Here is a 23,597-nt window from a genome sequence, read left to right as displayed (position 1 = left end):
AATACCTTGACTGTATTACATAATACCTTGACATCAGAACTCCGACTTAAAATTATTCCTGACCTAAATAAGTTTTATGTCAAATAGGGGAAGTGACTAGATTTGTGGGTAGACAATTTTAGAAATTTCGGATACTGATATTTAAATTTATATTATGTTAATGGAATTTGGTCTTTGGTAAAGGGTATTACATTGGGATATTTCCCTTAAAAAAAAAAAAAAGTGATAATATTAAATTGGCAATAATTCAAAGTCTTCAGAGATGTGAATTAGATAATTTTTTCCCTAACCTAATTAATATAACCAATCATGGTGCAAATATGATATCATTGTTAAAAAGTTAGAAACATTTGAATTTAAGATTGCAGAAAATATAGAAAATCTCTTGAAAGTAAAAAATGCAGTTAACACTTGAAAATCTCGTTATTTATTTTAAACAATCAAATCTACAAAATTTTCATGGCACCAGTTGAAACCAAAAGGAACAGCTTGCTCACAATGTTCGAATCTATTCACATGCAATAAGATCAGATTAAGGAAACACTGCTGGACATATTGGAGGAGCATTATCTCGATGATTTGAATGCTTACTTAAGAGAAAATATTGTAGCATTTCTTGAGCAGTTTAAAAAAGCTTCAGATACACTGGAAGCTTCAAGTGAGCCAACGATAGATTTAACTATAGTCTGGTTTAGAAGAACCAAAACACTTTTCTAATCCACCTAACATTGCCTCATGGTATCAGCAAATATTCTTACACATTGTCCATTCAACTCCAACTAACACAGCATGATGTCTCCAGGACCAAACTGATTGTTAAAACTCTGATCATAAACTCCTTCCTATCATACCTTCACAAAATTCCAGACACTTTCATATTCAGCCCTAACAATCAGCTTTTTCCCAATGTCACTTAATATAACGGATGTTGAAATTTTTTTATAGTAATTTTTTTTTTATTTTTGTTTATAAGTAAAGCCTAAGAAGAATGCCTATGCTTAATTTCATTAGTGCCAACATATATCAGCTTTCAGAATATGATGTTAATTTTCGTTCCTAGCAGACATACATACCTTGGTCCTATTCTAACTAGTTCCCAGAGCATACTAAAGATACTAAATTTGCACTTAATCCCCCCCCCCTCCTGCACTCAGTACACTTAAAGTGGTCAAAGCTGATAGAGAAAAACACAAGTACAGAGGCTCTCGATTTACCGGGATCGGATTAACCGGGAAGCAGATTAACCAGGACACTTCAAGACTCCAAATAAAAAATAAATAAAATAAATCAGAAATCATAAAATTCAAGTAATAACTAGAATAGGTATAAACAGATGTTTTGCAAGTCATAAATAAGTGACAAGAAGTGGCGTTATAAGTCTTCCATTGGGAGGTTAATGTGCCTATTATCTTGCAACCCCCCACTGTCTTCACACCCACCGCTCAAAAAAAAAAAGACCAAATGTTTAGTTTGTTTTAGTTCGTCGCGTCGATTGTTGTGTTCCGTTGCACCGCAAAAAAGACAAATTTTGTTTCGCTATTTATGTAACGGATGTCGAAAATTTTTTTATAGTAATTTTTTTTTTTTATTTTTGTTTATAAATTGAAAAAAATGATGGGTAAATGCAAAAGAGTTGCGATTTCAGTTAAACAAAGACTCGAAATTATACAAAAGTTTGAAAATGGTGCATCCGTTAAATCTCTAAAGAACCATTACAATGTTGGTGACCAAACCATACGCGACATTGTAAAAAATAAAGTGAAGCTATTCGATTTAAATCGACATTGCAAAATATAAATGGAAGCATCGTACTGGACCACGAGTAGTATGTGGTAAGTTTTTTATCTATCACCATATTTTTTACGTAGGTTGCAGAACATTTTTCGATACAGTAAGTCCCCGCCTTACGCAACTACGGATTTACGTAAATTTGTTTTCACTCAATTTTTTTTTTTATTTTTTTTTTTAGGATTATAAAATTTAAAACAATAACAATAAAATAATAAGCAATCAATAACGACGATCACGGCACGCACAAATTGCACAAGTAAGAATGGAGTAACAAGAAAAAAATAGGAAAGAAGAGAAGATTATTACAATTATTTATGGGTTTTTTTTTATATGACTGAAGATTTCAGTGAAGGGGACATACACACTTCACTATAATAACGTAAAAACCAACAGAATTCCAGCTATCAGTATCATCGCAAATGCAATAAGATCGAGTTTACTATCTGTTTATAATAGATAGCACTAACAGAAAAGCCCAATAAAATGGAAAGTGCAAATTGTTTTTGTTTTTTGTTGACCTCCAGAAATGTGCTTTAGTAAAAAGTGAACTCGCACGGTGTGATTAGTGAGTTTTGGCCTTAACCCTGTGAAGTTCTCAGAAAATTTATTTTAACTGTTATCATGGTGCCGACTATCAAGAAAAGGAAAGCGATCAATTTGGATCAGAAAATTAAAATAATAAGGATGTATGAAAATGGCCAAACATTAACAAGTATCGCACTGAATTCAGATTTGTCAATAAAACTTGACTAAGTAAGAGGTCCTGGAATGTATCTCTTACATATGTCGGTGACTTCAGTATTTTTGGATTAACGGGAAATCGATTATCCGGGATTTGTTTTTTACCATCTATCCCTGAAAATCGAGAGTCTACTGTATATGATATCAAAAAATAATTTTGATATCATATACTTGGATTTCAGAAAAGTTTTTGACACTGTTGTGCATTGAAGACTACTGTACAAATTGGAGCAGAATGGTATTAAGGGCAAGTTGCTACAATGGATAAAAGGGAGGTTGAGTGGGAGAAGACAGAGGGTGGTAATCAATGGACACTGCTCTTCATGGACTAATGTTATTAATGGAGTCCCACAGAGTTCGGTGTTGGGTCTATTGTTGTTTTGTATATTTATCAATGATATTGATCAAGGTATATCAGGCTTAGTATCGAAGTTTGCAGATGATAGAAAGGTTGGCAGGGTTGTTAATGACAGTAATGGCAGTGTGCTACTGCAACAGGATCTAGAAAATTTGGGCAGATGGGCTGAGAAGTGGCAACTGAAGTTTAACATTGACAAATGCAAAGTACTGCATATGGGTAGAATTAACCCCAGAGAAACATACCAACTGTGTGGTACTACACTTAAGGGGTAGAAAATGAAAAAGACCTGGGAGTAATTGTGAATTCAGATATGAAGTTTTCTGAGCAATGTAGACAGGCTGCAAAAGCAGGTCATGGGGTTTTGTCAATGATATAGAGGAATTTTGCTAGCAAGGAAAAGGAGGTGCTATCCCTTTGTATAAAGCAATGGTCAAGCCATGCCTTGAGTATTGTGTACAGGTCTGGAGGCCTCATTTTAGGAAGGATGTAGATTTGCTTGAGCGTGTACAGAGAAGGGCAACAAGATTGGTGAGTGGAATGAAGGGATCCTCTTACCAAGAGAGACTTAAGTTCTGCAAATTGCAGCAGCTGGAGACTAGGCACCTGCAAGGTGATCTGAGGTGTATAAGGCCTTGAATGGATTGGGCACACTGAATTCTGATAGGATTCTTCCACTTGCTCAGATTACAAACCTAAGAGGGCATAAATTTAAATTGAAGAAAGATGGTTGTAGAATAGATATGCGGAAATTTTGCCTTTAGCCAGCGGGTGGTTAATTGCTGGAACAAACTTCCATCTGTCGTCGTGGAAGTTGATAGCTTAAATAAATTCAAGGAGGAACTGGACAAACATTTAGAGGGAATGGTTGTGAAAGTTTTTTTTTTTTTTTTTTGGTGGATGCTACATAAGCTCATATGCTTGCTTTCTTGCATCACATGCCTTATTACTATTACTGTAACACTTCACAGCACTGGATTAAGTGAATTTTAATGTTGAAAGATTAAATGAAATATATTAAAATTGGGGGTGATACAAATTATCAGACCATCTTGAGGGAGGATTATAACAGAAAAAAAACAAAATTATTAAAAGATACATAAAAACAGAACAGAAATTCCCTATATTCTCCCATTACTTTAATGTATTCCAGTTAATATTTCAACATTGAACTACATCTAATCCAATACAGTGAAGTGTTTTTAGGATCACATTAAAAACTCATTTATATTCTATTACTGCAAAAAAAAAATAAATAAATAAATAAAAATAAAAAATAGCCATAGTTAATTTTAAAACAAAAATGTTTACAAAAGAACTTTCAAAACATAGCTGTCTACTATAACTAATCCTTATTAATTTACTAAGGAAGAAAAAAATTTTCCTAGGCAACTACAATATTAATATTAGCAAAATTGCAAGGAAGCAAGCTTATGTAATATATATATTCTAAAACTAAATGAAATAGAAAAAAATTCAAAAAAATGAAACAGATTCACACATGCAGCTTTATAAGCTTCTAATGATGGGATTTCAATACTCCTGCATGATCACTTCATTATCAAAAGATGCAAGTGTGTTTACACATTAAAAAACTCAACTCTTAAATATACAGTAAAGAAAAGATCTAGACTTACCATAACTTTATTGCAGATAATTGCTCTTCAGGTGATTCTTCATCACTACCATCTACTGCAATAATACTACTACCACTATTTCGATTCTTCAGTTTCTTCCTAGACGTACATGGCCAACCACTGTCATACATAAAGTCAAATGCCATATTCCTTTCATTATCTAGTTCACCTTGAGATGCATTTACTGGTTCTTGAAAATATTTAAATTTTTCTCGTTCATCCTCTTCTTCTGACACTGACAATAATTCCAGTTGATCTTCGATTTCTTGATCTGAAACAGCTTCATCACATGCATCCCAGTCATCAAAATCTTCATTTACATTATCCACACAATCTTTATTAGAATTATCTTCATCAATGTATGCACTATTATTATAATAAGCAATGAACTGCTGGTGATGAAAATCATATAGTTCTAACCAATGTTGTTTCCATCGTTCTTGCCATGGGTCCTCAGTTGTTACACTACTGTCTCCAGCTCCTATTTCTTGATGTGTATGTAAATCTAATAAATATTTACTATCTCCTGCATTTGGATATTTGTTCACACTGTGATTTTCACTGCTTGGAGATTCGTGAGCTTTGGCATCCTCCAATACTTTTTGCTCTTTTATGACTTCAACTTCCCTTGCAACACTGTGCATAGAATTTAGATTATGTTTCTCAGAAACAAATTCAAAATTCTTGGTCTTCTCCTGATCAGTGTACTTATCAAATGTTTCTGTTAATGACAAGGTGCTTGAACCACAGTCAGTGGGTTCACAACCTGATGAACTGCGTGTGAGTTGCTTTTCATCCTGTATATCTGTCCTTTTCAATAGGCCATTTTCAGCCTTTTGCATATCACTTGAAATTTCATTTAATGCTTTAGCACTATGATCTTTAATTCCATCAGAAATTGCTGATATATTTTTTGAAACTTTCTTTTCAATTGAAAATGTACCAGAATCTCCTCCACCATGTTCTTCTATATATGAAGGATCAATATATTCTTTATATTTATCTAACCAACTCATCCACACAAGAGAATGGCCATTTTCAGCCCAATAAGCATGCCATTCATATTCAATTTGTTCAGCATTAACACTAGATGTAAGAGGAGGATGGGGTGATTTTGCTATATATTTAGACCTCAAATGCCGTTTCTGACTTCTTGATTTTCTATTTCGAGGTGAATTTTCCTATAAATAAATAAAAACATAAAATATGATTAATAAAAATATAAATGCATCAATACGTTTTAAGTATAAATAAATCCATAGTAAAAATCACTCTTTAAACCCCTAACAGAAGCAAAAATATTTGAAAATACTGAGACTTGACAAATCTTTCTTCTAGAAAAGATTTGTCAAGCCATCCCAAATTTCATTAAAATCAGAAAAATCAAAAATCTGACTTTTATTATTATTTTTTTTTTCATACATATTACATAAACTATACACATACCATATACTGTAGCTGATTATTATTTATTAGCATGTTCATTATCATTTATTTATTATTTATTGGCAATTATTATTATTATTTCATATATATTACTATATACATTATTACTATATTCATATAAATTACACATATACTGTATATTGTAGCTGAAAACCGGATACTGTTTGTTGCTGTGCACTGACTAAATGATCAATATGGCATTTGTGCAAAAATGAAATATTCTCAATTCATCCTTATAAGTCATTAATTTTTGCTAATTTTTTTGTTAACAATCTACTAAATACATAAATTATGCATGATTACTATTTGTTTATTATATTTATCACAGCAAAGACATTAAATACATGTCATATTTCAACTGTTATTAAAATCCAGGATAAAATAACTAATACTGAATTACAAGAGCACTATGTATGATTATTTAATTTGCTGAATTGCAGAGTCTTAAATACATGTTGCATTTCACCCACTGTTGATTATAAAATATTACACCACACTTTATATAAGGTGCTCACACCACAAATTGTAATATCCAATCAAGTCGCAAAACAGGTTACACACACAAGCGAAGGCATTTTACGAGAAATCTTTGGCAAAGGATGCAAAGAAAAACAGCAAAAACTTCTTTACTTATATAAAAAAATCTAGAAGGAAATGAATCAGATTGGTCCACTTGATATCGATGGTTTGACCGTTGATGATCCTGCTCAGATAGCTCACAAACTGAAATGAGTATTTTGCATCTACATTCACACATGAGGAATTCTGTAGAGAAGTGGAGAACAGAAGCTTATTAAACTATAACAGGGAGCTAAATGATTTTGTAATAAGTGAGAGCAAAATGGAGGAGAAATTGTTGAAATTAAGCATAAGAAAAGCACCTCAATCAACTTCCACAACAACAGATCGAAGTTTGTTCCAGCAATCAACTACCTGCTGGCTAAAGGCAAATTTTCACACATCTGTTCTAAGCAAGAGAAAGAATCCCATCAGAATTGAGCCTGCTCAGCCCATTCAAGGCCTTATACACCTTAATTAGATCACCTCGCAGGTGCCTAGTCTTCAGATGCTGAAATTTGCAGAAGTTAAGCCTTTCTTGGTAAGACAATCCCTTTTTTCCCCTCACCAATCTTGTTTCCCTTTTCTGTACTCACTCAAGCAAATCTACATCTTTCCTAAAATGAGGCCTCCAGACCTGTACACAATACTCAAGGTACGGCCTGACCATTGCCTTATACGAAGGGATAATCACCTCCTTTTCCCTACTAGCAAAATTCCTGTATATTATTGACAATACCCCATGACCTGCTCTGGCAGCCTGTCTGCACTGCTCTGAAAATTTCATATCTGACTGCACAATTACTCCCAGGTCTTTATCATTTTCTACCACCCTAAGTGTAGTACCACACAGTTGGTATGTTTCTCTGTGGTTAATTCTACCCATATGCAGTACTTTGCATTTGTCAATGTTAAACTTCAGTTGCCACTTCTCAGCCTATCTGCCCAACTCTTCTAGATCCTGCTGCAGTAGCACACTGCCATTACTGTCATTAACAGCCCTGCCAACCTTTGTATCATCTGCAAACTTTGCAGATGATACAAAGCCTGATATACCTTCATCAATATCATTGATAAATATACAAAACAACAGAGGACCCAACACCAAACCCTGGGGCACTCCACTAATAACATTAGTCCACGAAGAGCAGCACCCATTGATTACCACCCTCTGTCTTCTCCCACTTAACCATCCTTTTATTCATTGTAGCAACTTACCCTTAATACCAGTTTGCTCCAATTTGTACAATAGTCTTCCATGCGCAACAGTGTCAAAAGCTTTCCTGAAATCCAAATATATGATATCAAAATTATTTTTTGCATGCAGTTCCTTTGTAACCATATCATAGTATTCAATCAAATTTGTCAGACAAGACTTTCCCTTAACAAAACTATGCTGTGTCAGAATTATTACTGCAACCTTATCTAGATGATCCTGCAATGCATCTTTAATCAGTGACTCCATTATTTTCCTTGGAACAGAAGTTCAACTAACTGGCCTGTAATTACTCATGTCACCCTTAGATCCCCCTTTGTGAATTGGGGATACATTTGCACAACTCCAGTCCATGGGGACTTCCCCTGAGTACAAGGATGATCTCATAATTATGGCTAAGGGTTTGCTTACTTCCTTTACCGCCTCCTTCAATATAACTGGATAGATTCCATCCACCAGAGTGCGTGTCCTTAATAATAAAAGTCCATAACTTTTTCCTGTCACAGAAAGACTTATAGACTAATGACCAGATGACTCTTAAAACCCTTTTGTGTATACAAGAAATATTTGCACTTCAAATCTTCTGGCACTTTTCTCAAGCCTACAGATCCCTCCATTACTGCATATAATTCTGCTGGTCTGTAACAGTAATTAACTCTCAGCCATTTTCAAAGTGAATAATGTGATGAAGCCATCAGAGAGGATTTATCTCTTTTTTGTTGCAAGAGCAGGAACTCATTATTAGCTTTTTCTTATATAATGCAATTACAGTGAAACCTCTCCAAAGTGGACACACCATATTTCAGAAGAAAGTGTCCACTAGATGGGTATCTGCTTTGCAGAGGTCAGGTTCAGTGAAGCCAGTTTCAATAATTCAGAAAAATGAAATTCACTGTAACTGGTGGCTTACTCGGTTTTTATTTTTTTTTATTGATTATCATTGTACGTATGTGTTCACAGGGTTAGCCCCGCCAGTGCTTCACACTCCCTACTGCTTGACCCACCCCACACTAACACTACACGAACACTCACTAACCTACATAAATCTGGCCTTTACACAGTTTTGTATTCATCACATTGCTTGACACAGAGTTGGAGGAAACCCCCGGAACTACATTACAATTAACACTATACACTATGTACATATGTGTTTGAAATACAGGCAGTTCTTGCTTTACAAGTTCCCATGTTTACGAGTTTTTTTCCCAAGTATCAAGTATCAACAAAATCGAAAATATGAACATTAATTGCAAAAAATAAATGTTAAACCTTCATAAATTCCACATCCCAAACCACGTGCATAGCTATACAAACAGTGTACCCTCTTTGTGATATTAATCAGTTCCAGAGACACCATCGTATCGTTAAAATATCGTAATGTGAACCCAATAACACATTATTTTTTGGTAATTCGTTTCAAGATTTTGGAAGTTGAAATTTTCACTGTATAACTAAGCTATTTATCTCACTAAAATATCATTTTTAAGGTCACGAGCATGACCTTAAGGCCATATAAAAGGTTGTGAGCGTGGTTTATAAATTGTATTAGTTACCAATTCAAATCATTAAAATGCACTACACTTTCATTGTTATCATATGTTTCGTTATAGAATCAATTTTAAACGCCTTTGTGATATTTTTCTAAAGCACATTTCTGAAGGTCACAACCATAAAAAACAATAAAACCAATTTGCACTTTCCAGTTTATTGGGTTTTTCTGTTACTGCAAGCAATTATAAATGGGTAGTAAACTCGATCTTCTTGCATTTGCAAAAATATCAACAGCTGGAATTGTGTGGTTTCTTACGTTATTATGGTGAAATGTGTTTTCCCTTTAGTGAAATCTTCAATCTTATAAAAAACAAATAAATTTTCAGAATCTTCTCTTCATTCCTTTTTTTAAGCTTCGTAAACTTGTTACTCCACGCGAATCGTGTTAGTTGCAATTTGTGTGTGCCTTTAAAAAATGCTTATGCATGCAATCGTGAAATTTATAATAAAAAGAGAAGATGATCTTGGAAACAAACACCTCTTGAAACATTTCTGAAGAAGACAATTCCTTGTGCAACAAACCAACGAGTGCCAAGCCAATAATGAGTGATCAACGAGTGTGCATTTTGTCCACGATGATGAAGAATAAACATTCTTTAACATTTGTAGGTCGTAAATAATTTCTCTATTATTATAATTTGCTTGATTTTACAGGCTACGTTTTCATTTCTTTTGATAAATCAATCACTGTTTAAACATAAACCAATTAGCTAACTAATTTCATTGTTGAAAACATAACCCCCATTTTTACCTTATGTTTATGGGAAATAAATTCCCACTTTACGAGTGCACACTAGGAACAAATTAACTGGTAAAGTTGAGAACTACCTGTAACTGTTCTAATAAATAACACAACTTTTAGTTAACACATAATTAACTTATAGTAAAAACAAATATAAATGACTGTTTAGAGCATTTCATTTCATTTTGAGAAGTTCATTTTCATTATGGTTATTTAGATCACTTACTAGTTTTAGTCCACATTTATTGTTTTTGCTCATGCAGAATTTTCTTAATGTAATAGGATATACCCTGCCTCCTAAGCAGCTAGATATGAATCTTGCTTGGAATACCAGTTGACATTTTCCGACGCATTACATTGATTGCATGCTTATTTTTTAAGAAATGAAATTTCATGCTGTTTCCAGCAGGGCTATATGTAGAAATTTAAAAAGGGGGTGGGGGGGATTTTGACCCATTAGGCAACCACCATTTCTCACTGCTGAGTGAAACCACCAACTAACATGGAAAAAGATGAACATTGCTGTATCTAAAAGAATTATAAAAGTAATGTCAACAATCACATTGCATTTTTATGAAATATACAGGAATATTTAATATAGTATGAACCAGAGCTGTAATGCTCAATACGTTCTACGTTGATATCAATATTTGTAAAATAATAAGAGAAGTTTACCTCAATATAGTACGTAGAACACTTCCGTATGATACTCTCCAGAAATTAAAACGAAAAAATCGAAAAACTTACATTGGAGTAACAAATCGCAAATTTGTAATCATGACGGAATTGATGACCCAACAAAATTCCATCCTCTTATCACTGATTAACAGCTTCTGTATGAATTGTAACATTCAGATAGCAATGTGACTGTTGACATTGATGTATTTAGCTCATAACTGGCACACTGTATAGATTTCCATGAGTTTTGTGAAAACTTCCTTGAAACAGCTTAACCATAATCCTCACTGACTTTTGTTTGGCCAACACCTCTGCCAAAATGATTACACAAACAGCCATCCTTTAAGAATTTTACTCACCACTGGAACTGTGGGTGTACTTGGTGGCTTTTTTTTTTTTTTTTTTAACTGTTCAAAATTTATGCATAACAGTAGAAGGAGACTGGAGCTCATTGAACCAAAGTATGCACCCTACCTTCTCATTGTTGGTAAATTCCACTGTGATTATAGTTTTAAGATTACGCTGCCATCTACTGCAGAGCACTCTTGAAGATATCCTCTGTCACCCGGAAGTGGTTTCAGATTTGTACCATGTACTTCGCGCCTCCGTAGCCAGGTGGGAAGGAGCAGCAGCAGTGCGCAGCACACGCTTCTTGATTAGACCGGGGTTCGAGCCTGTCACCACCAAATACGGAGGATGCGGAAAGGTCAGGAAATGACCACCGCATATCCCGGAGCAATATGGCCTTAGTTGCTAATGCTCCTAAAAACCAAATAACAACATAACAACCACCATGTACTTCTTTTTTTTTTTGGCTGATGCTGCAATAAGCTCATACACTTGCTTTCTTGCATCACATGCTACTACTACTACTACTCTGTTCACACAATAATGTTTTAGTTTTGCAAAAAGGTGATTTGTGGACACACTACATTTTTGCTGGGCAAAATTATCTATTAGTAGAGGTTTTTTTTTTTTAAGACATTCTGAAAGAAGCTCTATTCCCACACTTTTTTTTTTTTTTTTAAATTCTAGAAACAGCAATTCTCAGTTTGGTAATTTTAATGCCAAATGATGGCATTTGGCATTAAAAGTGATGCACAAGAGTGTAACTGCATCAGACAGCAGTTAAGGTTGTAAATAAGGTTGTAAATATTCATTTTAAGGTTTACAAGTTTTTTTTCCCCAAGTATCAACAAAATCAAAAATATGAACATTAATTGCAATAAATAAATACGGCATTTCAAACTACATGCATAACTATATAATACAATACTACTGTGTGCGCATTTGTTTGTTCAGGCAGAGATAAGGAGGGAGGTCCGACTCCTAAAGAATTCCATATTATAGATGCAATCATAATAACACAATGAGTGTGGGACAAAATTGCAGAGAAGAACATGAAGTGTGCTTGGAATAAACTCTGTTATCAGTTTATTGATAACTTTGAAGGATTTCAAGAACCAGCAGAGACTATACAAAATGAAACAGAAACGGTTGTAAATGTTGCTAACCAATTGCAACTTGGGATTTCTACAACTGACATCACTGATCTGCTTCAAGTATATAATGGAGAGTTCACAAATGAAGACCTCACTTAAATGGCAAAATGTAAAGAAACTGAGGAAGAAGGAGGTTTAACAGCTGAAACTCCTGTTTGTTCCTTCACTCTCAAGGGGCTTAACGAAGCTTTTCAACAAAGAGAAAGCAGTTGAGATTTCCAGTCACAAGATTCAAATTTCAAGCGCACTAAAAAAAGTGCACTCAAAAGATTGAATTTGCTACAGATTCAAAAATGCTTATGTATGCTATGAAATTATAAAGAAAAGAAAAGACTGTCTTGGAAGACTGACAAAGCATTTCCGAAGAAGAAGAAAACAGCTCCTTGTGCTTCCAACAATGGGTGCCAAGCCAACAATGAATGATGAATCATCAACAAGTGACGAACCATCAACGAGTGTGCATTTAGCCAATGATGATGAAGAACAACATTCTTTAACATTTGTATGACATAAATAATTTCTTTATTATTATTATTTGCTATTTTAAAGGCTATGCTTTCATTTCTTTGGATAAATAAATCATTGTTTAAGCATAAACTATTGTTTTGTTGACCTTTACTTAACATTACTATGGCCAAATTTCGTTGTTGAGAATGTAACAGTTTTTAACATTATGTCTATGGGAAACAAATTCCCACTTTATGAGTTTTCACTTTACGAGTACGCACTCGGAACAAATTAACTTGTAAAGTCGGGAGCTACCTGTACTTATCAATTAACCCACTAGAACCCACATGAGGGTCACTTTGATTACAACTTTTTTAAAGCTCTTTTTTTAATCTAAAACTACTGCTTAACCAGATATAACTCACAAGTTTCAAACAGAGTTCCACCCCTTAGTGTCTTATAAAAATTTAAGAACACTGAACAGATTTAAAATTACCCCTATACACTTTTGAGTTTTTGCAAGATTGCCATCAAGTTAAACAACAGATTATTTTTTTAGAGTGAAAAACAAAACCATACCTCAAGCATAGACAGATTTCCTTTTCCAAAGCTTAGAGGAAGACCCATTTGTTTCATCAATTCAGCATCATTTGCATATTCACCTTGAAACGACTGAAATGGTTCTTCCCACTGAGGTTTGTCTTTGTTGTCAAAGCAAATTTCTGTAACATCATCACCATTTTCATCATCCTTGTCTTTATCTCCTTCTTCTTCATCTTCTTGACTAGCTTCATAGTTTTCATCATCACTATCATCGCTACACAAGCCTAGAGCATATAAGTCTTTATCCCTGAAACAAAATTTTGAAATTAGGAATTTCGGTTATTTTACTTAAATTTTAATAATAAAAATTTATATTCTACTCATTCCCAATAAAGATAATTTAATTTTACTTTACCATTAATTTCACATTAATTAGTACAGTTATTACTGTGCAATAATATGAATGCAATAATATGAATATTAGGAAAAAATTAAACAGTTCTATACTACAGTGCAGATTTGATACAATGTAGGTGTTGAGGAAAATTTTAATACCTGCATTAGAAGTATCTAAAATTTAGCAAAGTTTTATTTTTTACAAGTGCACAATAACTAATAAGCATGAGCTATTGAAAGTGCATAGTCCCCTTACATTTTATTGATTTTACTGACATGCATTTCTGTAATGTATTTACATTATATGTATCTTTCTGAATTATCACATAATTTAATTAGAAATAAATCAATTTTTTTATTTTATCTGATGACAGCACTTTTTCAATACATAACTTTTAAAAAATAATACTGCATGTGCTTCAACTTTTAAAACTGCCATTTATTCCAAGTGATGTATGTTTATAGGAGAACCAAATTACAGTACAGTAAGCAACATAATAACATATTTGTGAAGAAGAAAACTAGCATCATTCCCAATACCTTTCCAATCCCACCCCAGCTTCAAACCTGGTCTAGTGAAGAGCAAAGATACAACTCAGGACCTGCTCTATCTTGGCTCTTCTAGCTCAGGACACAGGGCCTGGATCCTGAGTAATGGCTACCCCATTAATTTCATAAACTACATTGTGGATCATATCAGATAAAGAGGGGAAAAATTTTTCCCCTCTTCTTTCTGACACCAAACCAGACAACTTAAAAAGGGCTGCATTCACTTTTCCTTATCACCCAAGGATGGGTGGTAAGGAAAGGTGAGAGGAATAACACAAGTGTTATACCACTTGGAATAATAAAAATTAATCAACTTCCAATGTGACAAATACATACAGTTATATAATAAACTGGAGTATCAGATTTTCAAGCATGAAAGTAACACTAGGCTGGTAAACTTGGGAGGGGTGGGGGATCATCACTCAACTTCATTAGTGAAAGGCATCTGTTCAACACAAAACAACTCCAGAACTTCAATATCAAGCATTAGGAGGAGACTCATTATCCTTCCTCACAAAGCTAAACCTATTCAGGAATGCTAAAGTTTCCCCTCCCCTCTCAGATTCCCCACTTCAACCCAACCCCAACACACAGGCTTCCAGCACCTAGAAAAAATCAGATCAGACCCCAATATACTCCTGGCATGATGTCTTTCCCACCCCCCCTATTCCCAATATCCCAAAGCTTAAGAAAATACTAATAATAACAGAAATGCAAATAACCAGAACCAACCTAAAGCCAAAATCCCAACCACACACCACCAACATAAAAGGTTGTTATTGTGGAGCAGGATTTATTGGTGGCTCTCAGCCACCAATAAATCCTGCTGCACAATAACAACCATTTTTCAGTTTGTGACTATGTGGAGCGCACACACATGCACGAAGAAAACACAGGTTATGCAAGACATTTTGTTTATTTTTAGGTTAAGCTACAAGAAGAGCATAGTGCAGACTGTGTAAGTAAGGTGTGGATAGTATTCATATATTGAACAAACATTTAGTTTCCAAAATTTCCTCTTGCAGCTGTTGCCAAATTCAAAATCCTAATATCATAAGTGTAAGTTCTTGAGAGAAATTATACCTGCTATTTAAGTTTTTTCTCACATTACAACCATGCAATAAAGTGTCCTTTCATAGATGGCAAAAAGGAACCATTTGGCTACATAAAGTGTGCATATATGAGGTGTAATGTTTCATTAGTAGCGTTAACATTCCATGTTGCAATGGAGCAACAAACAAAAATCAAATTTTGCTTTTAAGCTGGAAAAATCTGTAACAAAAACATATAAATTGTTAAAAACTGTTTATGGTGAGGAAAGTCATATCAGCATGTTTGAATGGTATAATGTGAGGATGTTCGTGATGATTCAAGAAGTGGGGGCGCCTACCTACACCAGGTGGGCAGGAGCAGCAGTGCATAGCACATGCTTCTTGATTAGACCAGTTTTCGAGCCCGTGAGCCACCAAATATTGAGGATGCGGAAAGGTCAGGGAATGACCACATATCCCCAGAGCAATATGGCCTTAGTTGCTAATGCTCCTAAAAACCAAATAACAACAATAACAACAAGAAGTGGGCATCTTGTTTGTTTGTTTGTTTGATTGAGTTTTATTGGCGCATCAGCAACTATGGCTATAATGCGCCAAACCCTTGTCATAAAAAGTAAATACAGTGGGCATCTTTCAACCTCTCAAAATGAAGACAGAGTTGTAAGTTTGGGAAGTTGTGACAATAAATGATCATTTGACACTCAGAATGAGGGCTGATGAGTTGAATGTGAATGAGGTGATTCATCAAATTCTACATAAAGATTTAGGAAAAGGAAGATCTGTGCAAAATATGTGCTCACAAATGAGCAGAAGCAATGAAGAGTGCCATCGCGCAAAGACTTCATCCAGTCAAGACAATCCTAATTTCCTCAACTGTATTATTACTCGAGGTGAGAATCGAGTGTTTCAGTACAACTCAGAGACAAAGCGGAGCATAAAGTGGACTCCAAAATCATCACCAAGGCCCAAAAAAAAGTTCTGTTTATGGATCAAGACAGGGCTGATCATATTTTTCAACAAACAGAATGTGATTCACAAGGAATTTGTACTTGAAAGGGAGAGAGTCAATACTATGTTCTGTGTACAGGTGCTTCAAAGACTAGTGAAGTGCATTTCCTGGCCAACACTCCAATTTCGAGAGAAAGGCAGCTGGTTCTTGTTACACGACAATGCTCCTGCCCATTCACATTTATTGTGAAGATATTTCTGATGAAACGTGGCATTGTATAGATGAACCATCTATCCTACTCTCCCAATCTAGCACCGGAGGATTCCATCCTCTTTCCCAAGGTGAAAACTGTCCTCGAAGGGAAGAGATTTCAGGATGTTGAGGATATAAAGAAAATGAGGATATTCAGAAACCTTTAAAATGGTGTAATAAGTGCATTCAATCAGGTGGTGATTACTTTGAATAAATATAAAACGATTTTTTAAATACTGCACTTTGTGTCCTTTTTATTGAAACAGTATGGGAACATTATCACCACAACTTGTATATCATTAAGTCTGCATTATCAACAGCAATGAAACATGGCTGTGATGTGATCCTGTAGGTTTTAGTTTCTGTTGAACTTCTTCAGAAAGAAGGATAGTAACTTCATTACATTTACTGCTTTCTTTACACTTTACACCTAGTGAGGAATGTTAAAAGTCATCCCACAGATTCCCTGCTTCAGCTCAATGTAAATGTAAAGATATGAAGAGCAATATTAATATTACTCAGGCCAAATGATGAAACAGAAATTATTCCGCATCAGCCAAAAATAAAATAAAATAAAAGCACACCCTGAGTCAATCACAATTTTCCCATTTTGAATCTTATCAGACCCTCTACCTCTCAACTACCCCGTGAAGCAATTTATTCCAATGATGCACAACATGCTGTAACACAATATCCTAATGTATGCTGTAGTAAGTTGTTCACATTTAGAAAAACAGAACAAAAACGAGCCTATTTTTCTTCCCAATCTCTGCTTCATGCCAAAAACTAACCACATCTAATAAAAATAAAATATATCAACATTCACAACTTACAATTCCTTTCAGAAACAACTGTTATAAGTGTTTTGCAACAAATGAATTGTATGGTATACTGAAGATAAAAGTCGATGTCTCTTTGAAATCCCTCACTTCTCTTAATATATTTACCTACACCATGTTCCTCAAGCAAGAGGCTGATGTTGTTGCTGTTATATTTAACAGCAATGACCACAACCACAGTGTTACAAAGGAACAGTACAATTCACTGTGTTCCTAAAGATTATCATGTAAGGTAAAAAACATTTTCTCACAGAAACAAATGTGATAAGACTAAGTTACCTTTAAGATCAGGTTAATGGATTTTTTTTATTATTTTTTTTTCTCTCCACTACAGTAACATCATGTAAGATGCATACATCGATGGGCATAATCGAATGATAGTAATCAAAATAATCAAATAATTAGTTTTTGTTATTTGGTTTTTAGGCCATATCAAATAATTAGTAGTGACTAACTATTAATCAAATGATATAATCATATCATTCAAATAATACAATTTAATAAATAATCAATTGATATAACTTATTTTATGAAAATCCCAAGCACAAAAGTTATTAGAACCTATAGTACTTAATAACTATGTATGGGTTGAAGATTGAGAAGATAAAAGAAGATACATGTTGATATCAAACTTTAATTTCTAAAGATTGTAATTTCAGGAAATATGTATGAAGAGTGAGAGGTTGTTCTAGAAAATGGAAGTTGAAGGAATAAATTAGAGAAAATAAAAGTTGGTTCTATGAGTCTGAAGTTGGGCAATAAAAAAAACGGATGCTGACTGGTTGCAGCATCCTTTTACTGTCAGTGAACGGTGCCCATGGAAGCATCCATATAAAAGGCATGCAGCAGAAACAGAACATCTATGAGATAGAGTGGAGAGACTCTGTAAGAGATGAGTCATTAATAAACTTAACTGCTCTCTTTTGAATGTAGTCTAGGAGCTCAAGAGAAGCTATGGTGGCACTGCCCCAGATGGGGGGAACAATATTCCATGGCAGGGCAGATTTGTACAAAGTGAGTAGCTGTTTAGAAGGATTATAATGCTGAGAGCAAAAGAGAAAACCCAGTTTTTTAGATACAGGAAGAAGCAATATTTGTGATGTGCTTGTGGGGGGGGGGAAGAGAGATCAGAAATCAGGATAATCCCTAATAGGTATACATGATCTTCTCTAGAAATCTGATTTTCCTCGAAGAAAAGCACAACAGGAGCAGAAGAATCCTTTTTTTGTGAGATATAAGACTGGACTGAGTTTTAGAAGAATTGAAATCAGCATTTAAGAAATTGGAGATCAGCATTTAAGAAACTGGAGATCAGCATTTAAGAAATTGATAGTGGACATTCAAGAAGCTGAAGCTGCTTGTGAGCAGGGTTTCTCAAACAGGAAAAGTGGAATGCAACGTGCTATCATCAGCAAAACTATGGATAGAATTTCCAGTTAATGGAAGAAAGTCATTAATATACAAGAGGAAAAGAGTGGGAGAAAGAATTGAACCTTGGGAAACACCAGCTGAATGACATAATTCAAACATCATTTGAATGATTTTCCATAATCGAACAAATTATTTGAATAATACAGTCACAAAAAGAATATAATCAATGAATCTGTTGTTTATAAAAATTTGTTCTGTAAGTGAACACACCACAGAACAGTAAATAGACAACAGTAGCCAATTTCATTCTCACAGGTCCAGTAGATACTTTTGCCAGTTTTAAGTATGAAATTAGCTATTCTCAGCGTGTAGATGATCATACTATTATAATATCAGAAACAAAGTGCAGTATAACTGGATTTCATCATATTATTTGCTGTTAGGAGCTCAATTTAATTAATGTACTATGTCCTCACATTGCAAGAAGAGGTTTTTGTTGTTGCTTTGCAACTTGATAATTTGTGATGTTCAGTGCAGTTTACCCAAAATCTCACATAAAATAACATATTCAAGACAGGTTTATAATTTTTTTTTAAGAAAACCACAAGCATGAGAGGTATTAGAACCTATAAGTACTGATTGAGAAGATGAACGAAGGTACTTTTTGACATTAGACTTGAATTTCTGTAGAATGCAATTTTCTGGAAATGCATATAAAGGGAGGTTATTACAAAAAATGGAAGTTGAAAGAAAAAATTAGGAAAAATAAAAGTTGGTTCTGTGAGTTTGAAGTTGGAGCATGTGTTCTGACTGGTTTGGAATGGAGAGCAGGAATTATAGAAGCCAATTCAGAAGAACAGAGACCATGTTCTTCTGATCTATAGAAAAGGCATGCAACAGAAACAGAACATCTATGAAACTGAGTACAGAGACTTTGTTAGAGATAGTTCATTAATTAACCTAATTGCCTGTTTTTGAATGGAATCTAGAAGCCTGAGAGACGTTTTGGGAACAGTGCCCCCACATATGTAAACAATGTGCCATGGAAGGGCAGATCTGCGATTTGTACATTTCTACAAATTTGTACGTTTGGAAGGAAAGTAACACCAAGAGCAAAAGAGAAAAATCCAGTTTTTTAGATGAAGAGGAAGCAATATTTGTAATATGCTTGTGAGAGAGATATATATAAGAAGTCAGGGTAATCCCTAATAGAGATATGTCATCTTGCCTAGAAATCTTAGTATCATCGAAGATAAGCATAGGAGCAGAAGAACACTCTTTTGCCAGATATAAGACAGGACTGAGTTTTAGATGGATTGAAATCAACTAAGATATCGTTGCCCCCCCGGAGCATTATCTGGAGGTCAGCATTTAAGAAACTGGTAGTGGATATTAGGGAAGTTTAAGCTGTTTAAGCAGGGCAAGGTTTCTCACAACAACCTGAAAGGTGGAATCAAATGTGTTATCATCAGCAAAACTATGGATAGGATTTCCAGTCAATGGAAGAAGGTCATTAATATATAAGAGGAAACGAGTAGGAGAAAGAAATTAACCTTGTGGAACACTAGCATTAGCAGAGAAGTTAGAAGACAGAGAGCCATCTACCATCTATCTCTGGCTGCTCGCTGTAGCCAGAGAGAAAACTGGATACCCAATTACAAAAACACAGTTGCCAAACCATAAATGGAAGCTTATTTAGAAGACTTTTATGTAAAGCATGATCAAAAGTCTTTGAAATGTCAAGAGCAACTGCTTGAGTTTCAAACTTTTCAAGAGGATCACTGATGCAATTCATACTGGTGATCACTGATCAAATGGAAGGTTTCTATATAGTTAAAGAGTTAATGTTTGATAGATTGAAGAGTTAGAGATTTAATGAAATTAAAGTAAATTTAGTGAAAGATATAGAGTTAAAGATTTGAGTTAGCAGTTGATAATGAAAAATATCACAGAAATTATCTCAGTGGTAACTGTTTTTGTTAATGGTGAATGAATATATTATGTGATAAAAAAGTATTTGATAGGTAGCACATATGTAGTTATGAAAAAGAGCATATTAATTCAAAAACCTATTACAAAGTAGGGCCACTTCTGATATACATAAACCCAAGCTGTCTCGGGAGTAATTTCTGCCAACTTCCAGTAATTTTTGCTAGATTTGCCTACAAAAATTTAATGGTGGGGGTTAGCAGAACAGGATTTCAGCAAGTTCAGTTCAATAAGTTCAGCAAGAGCTGAAGCCCAAATACCACATAGTAATTAGACAATAACAGTAAGCTACTGCAACTTGATCTAAAAAATTAAGCAGCTGGGATGGGAAATAGCAATTGAGGTTTAACACTGACAAATGCAAAGTACTGCACATGGGTAGCAGTAATCCCATATTAAAGTACCAACTCTGTGGCAATACACTCAGGGATAATTGTACAGTCAGATATGAAGTTCCCTGACCAGTGCATGGAGCTGCCAAAACAGCACATGGGGTTTTGTCAATGATATACAGGAATTTTGCTAGAGGATTAAGGAGGTGATTATTCCATTGTAAAAGGCAATGGTCAGACCACACCTTGAGTACTACACACAGGTCTGGAGGCCTCATTTCAGGAAGGATATAGAGCTCCTGGAAAGGGCACAGAGAAGGGCAACAAGACTGGTGAGAGGAACAAAGGGTTCTCTTACCAAGAAAGGCTTCAGTTCTGAAAATTGTAGCATCTGGAGACCAGGCATCTGCAAAGTGATCTGATTGAGGTGTTTAAAGCTTTTAATGGATATAGCAAGCTCAATGCTGTTAGGATTATTCTTCTTGCTCAGACTACCTACATGAGGGGGCATAAATCCAAATTGAGCAAGGATCATTGCAGAATAGATGTGCAGAAGTTTGCCTTCAGCCAACAGGTGGCTGATTGCTCGAACAAAGCCTGACGACTCCGTAGCCAGGTGGGCAGGAGCAGCAGTGCATAGGACACACTTCTTGATTAGACCAGTGTTTGAGCCCGTGACCACCAAATGTGGAGCACCTCCATAGCCAGGTGGGAAGGAGCAACAGTGCGTAGCACACGCTTCTTGATTAGATGCGGGGTTCGAGCCCGTCACCCCCAAATACAGAGGATGCGGAAAGGTCAGGGAATGACCACCGCATATCCCGGAGCAATATGGCCTTAGTTGCTAATATTCCTAAAAACCAAAACAACAACAACGAAAAAAGCCACCATCCATTGTTGTGGAAGTGGACAGTTTGAATAAATTCAGGGAAGAACCAGACAAACTGTTGGAGGGATGGATAGGTGATATGGGAAAGGTTATTTTTTATTTTTTTTTGTTTTGGTGATGCTCTATAAGCTTTCTTTTTTGCATCATTTGCCACATTAATACTATTACTAAAACCTAATAGTAATACTCCTGGGAACTGATGCTAACAGGAATAAATTACATGAAATTATAAATGAACCCATTATAAAAACAATGGCTTATTCTTATGTATTAATTTATTAATATATTAATATTATTGAATCAGTGGCAAGGCTCATTAAGGTGTTCAGATGGTCACTGCAACTACAATTTTAAGCATAGTCATAATTAATCATATTGTCCAAATGTCAGAACTAATCTGAACTGTTTCATGTGTTGGATAAACTTAATGAAAATCAAGTACATTTAATCTTTGTTTTTGTTTATTTTTTTCCCCACCAAATATTGACATTCCAAGTCAACAGTATTTTACAATTTAAGTACTGTAAATATGAAAAGAAAAGATCAAAATTTCCAACTGTCAGCATCCATAAATTTTTTAATCATTGAGCAGGAATACGAAAAAAAAAAAAAAAGTTATAAAGCAGACTCATGGTGCATGTCATACACCACTGAATATTTCTGGAATAAAGACAAATAATTCTGGTTACAAACTTTTTGCATGTATTAAATTATTCTGGTATTTATATTTTTGGCCAAACTATATAAAATGCATCAATTATATTTCTTTGGTGGCTGTCTCTTTTTTGAGATTATAAACTATACTTAGACAGACACTGTACTCTTAGCGAGTAATGAAGTAAACAGATCATTTCGAGGGCTTAATGTCACACAACATTGGCTGCAAAATTGCATTTTTGTTTTGAGACAACTTTAGTTTAACTTTATATAAACAATGTATATCATGTAGTAGTAGTAGCAGTGGCATTTGATGCAAGAAAGCAAGTGTATGAGCTTATGCAGCATCAGCCAAAAAAAAAAAAAAAAAATCACACCATTCCCTCCAAATGCCTGTCCAGTTCCTCCTTAAATTTATTCAACCTATCAACTTCCACAATGACAGATGGAAGTTTGTTCCAGCAATTAACCACCCGCTGGCTAAAGGCAAATTTCCGCACATCTAATCTATATCTGTCTTTTCTTAATTTGAATTTATGCCCCCTTATGTTTGTAATCTGAACAAGTGGAAGGATCCCATCAGAATTCAGCGTGCTCAACCCATTCAAGAAATACATGTCATAGAAATGTATTTCTTTAGTAGTTTACAAGTTAGCTTGGGCTATAACCACATTTCTGGTAAACCAAGAAAATGTCAAATGACTTTTTCTTGGTTAATTACAAAAAGTTTACTACAAAATGATTTTGTAGTTAACATTGTCTGACATTAAACCCTCAATTTAGAATAGATGTTTCTTTCATTTATAATTCCTATAAAAAAATTTTTCATAATGATCATGGAATGATGTTTGACTCAAAAATTCTGTTCAATAATCACATTAACCAATTAAAACAATTTTTTTAGAGCCTTTGCCTAAAAATAACATATTTCTTTTATTTTTTTTCCCTTTCTCTAGGCACATTTTCAAATGCCTAAAGCACCTTTACCATCTGTCCATCCATCCACATGTATTAGCTGTACTTCCAGTGAAAGGATTTTAATAACATTTTGTATTTGGATCTTTTAGAAAAAGAAATTTGAAAAAAAAAATTTTTTTTTTAATCTCCCATGA

The 23,597-nt window shown here is 34.5% G+C and overlaps 1 protein-coding gene across 1 annotated transcript in view; it reads right to left on the bottom strand.

The window, feature by feature from the left end:
- The window catches only part of Tgs1 (Trimethylguanosine synthase 1), a 131,321-nt gene that overhangs the window by 95,638 nt on the left and 12,086 nt on the right, over positions 1-23,597 (bottom strand). Inside the window, exons 3-4 of the mRNA XM_090372115.1 lie at positions 13,247-13,517; positions 4,528-5,708 (exon numbers count right to left, since the gene is read on the bottom strand). Coding sequence (XP_090228241.1) covers positions 4,528-5,708; positions 13,247-13,517 — 1,452 coding nt within the window. The remainder of the gene's footprint in view (positions 1-4,527; positions 5,709-13,246; positions 13,518-23,597) is intronic.

The sequence above is a fragment of the Mastigoproctus giganteus genome, chromosome 4 (assembly GCF_048544385.1).
Source record: "Mastigoproctus giganteus isolate SK-2022 chromosome 4, ASM4854438v1, whole genome shotgun sequence".
Lineage (NCBI taxonomy): Eukaryota > Metazoa > Arthropoda > Arachnida > Uropygi > Thelyphonidae > Mastigoproctus > Mastigoproctus giganteus.
The sequence above is the reverse complement of the archived record's forward strand: the minus strand, read 5'-3'. Positions and strand labels throughout refer to the sequence as shown.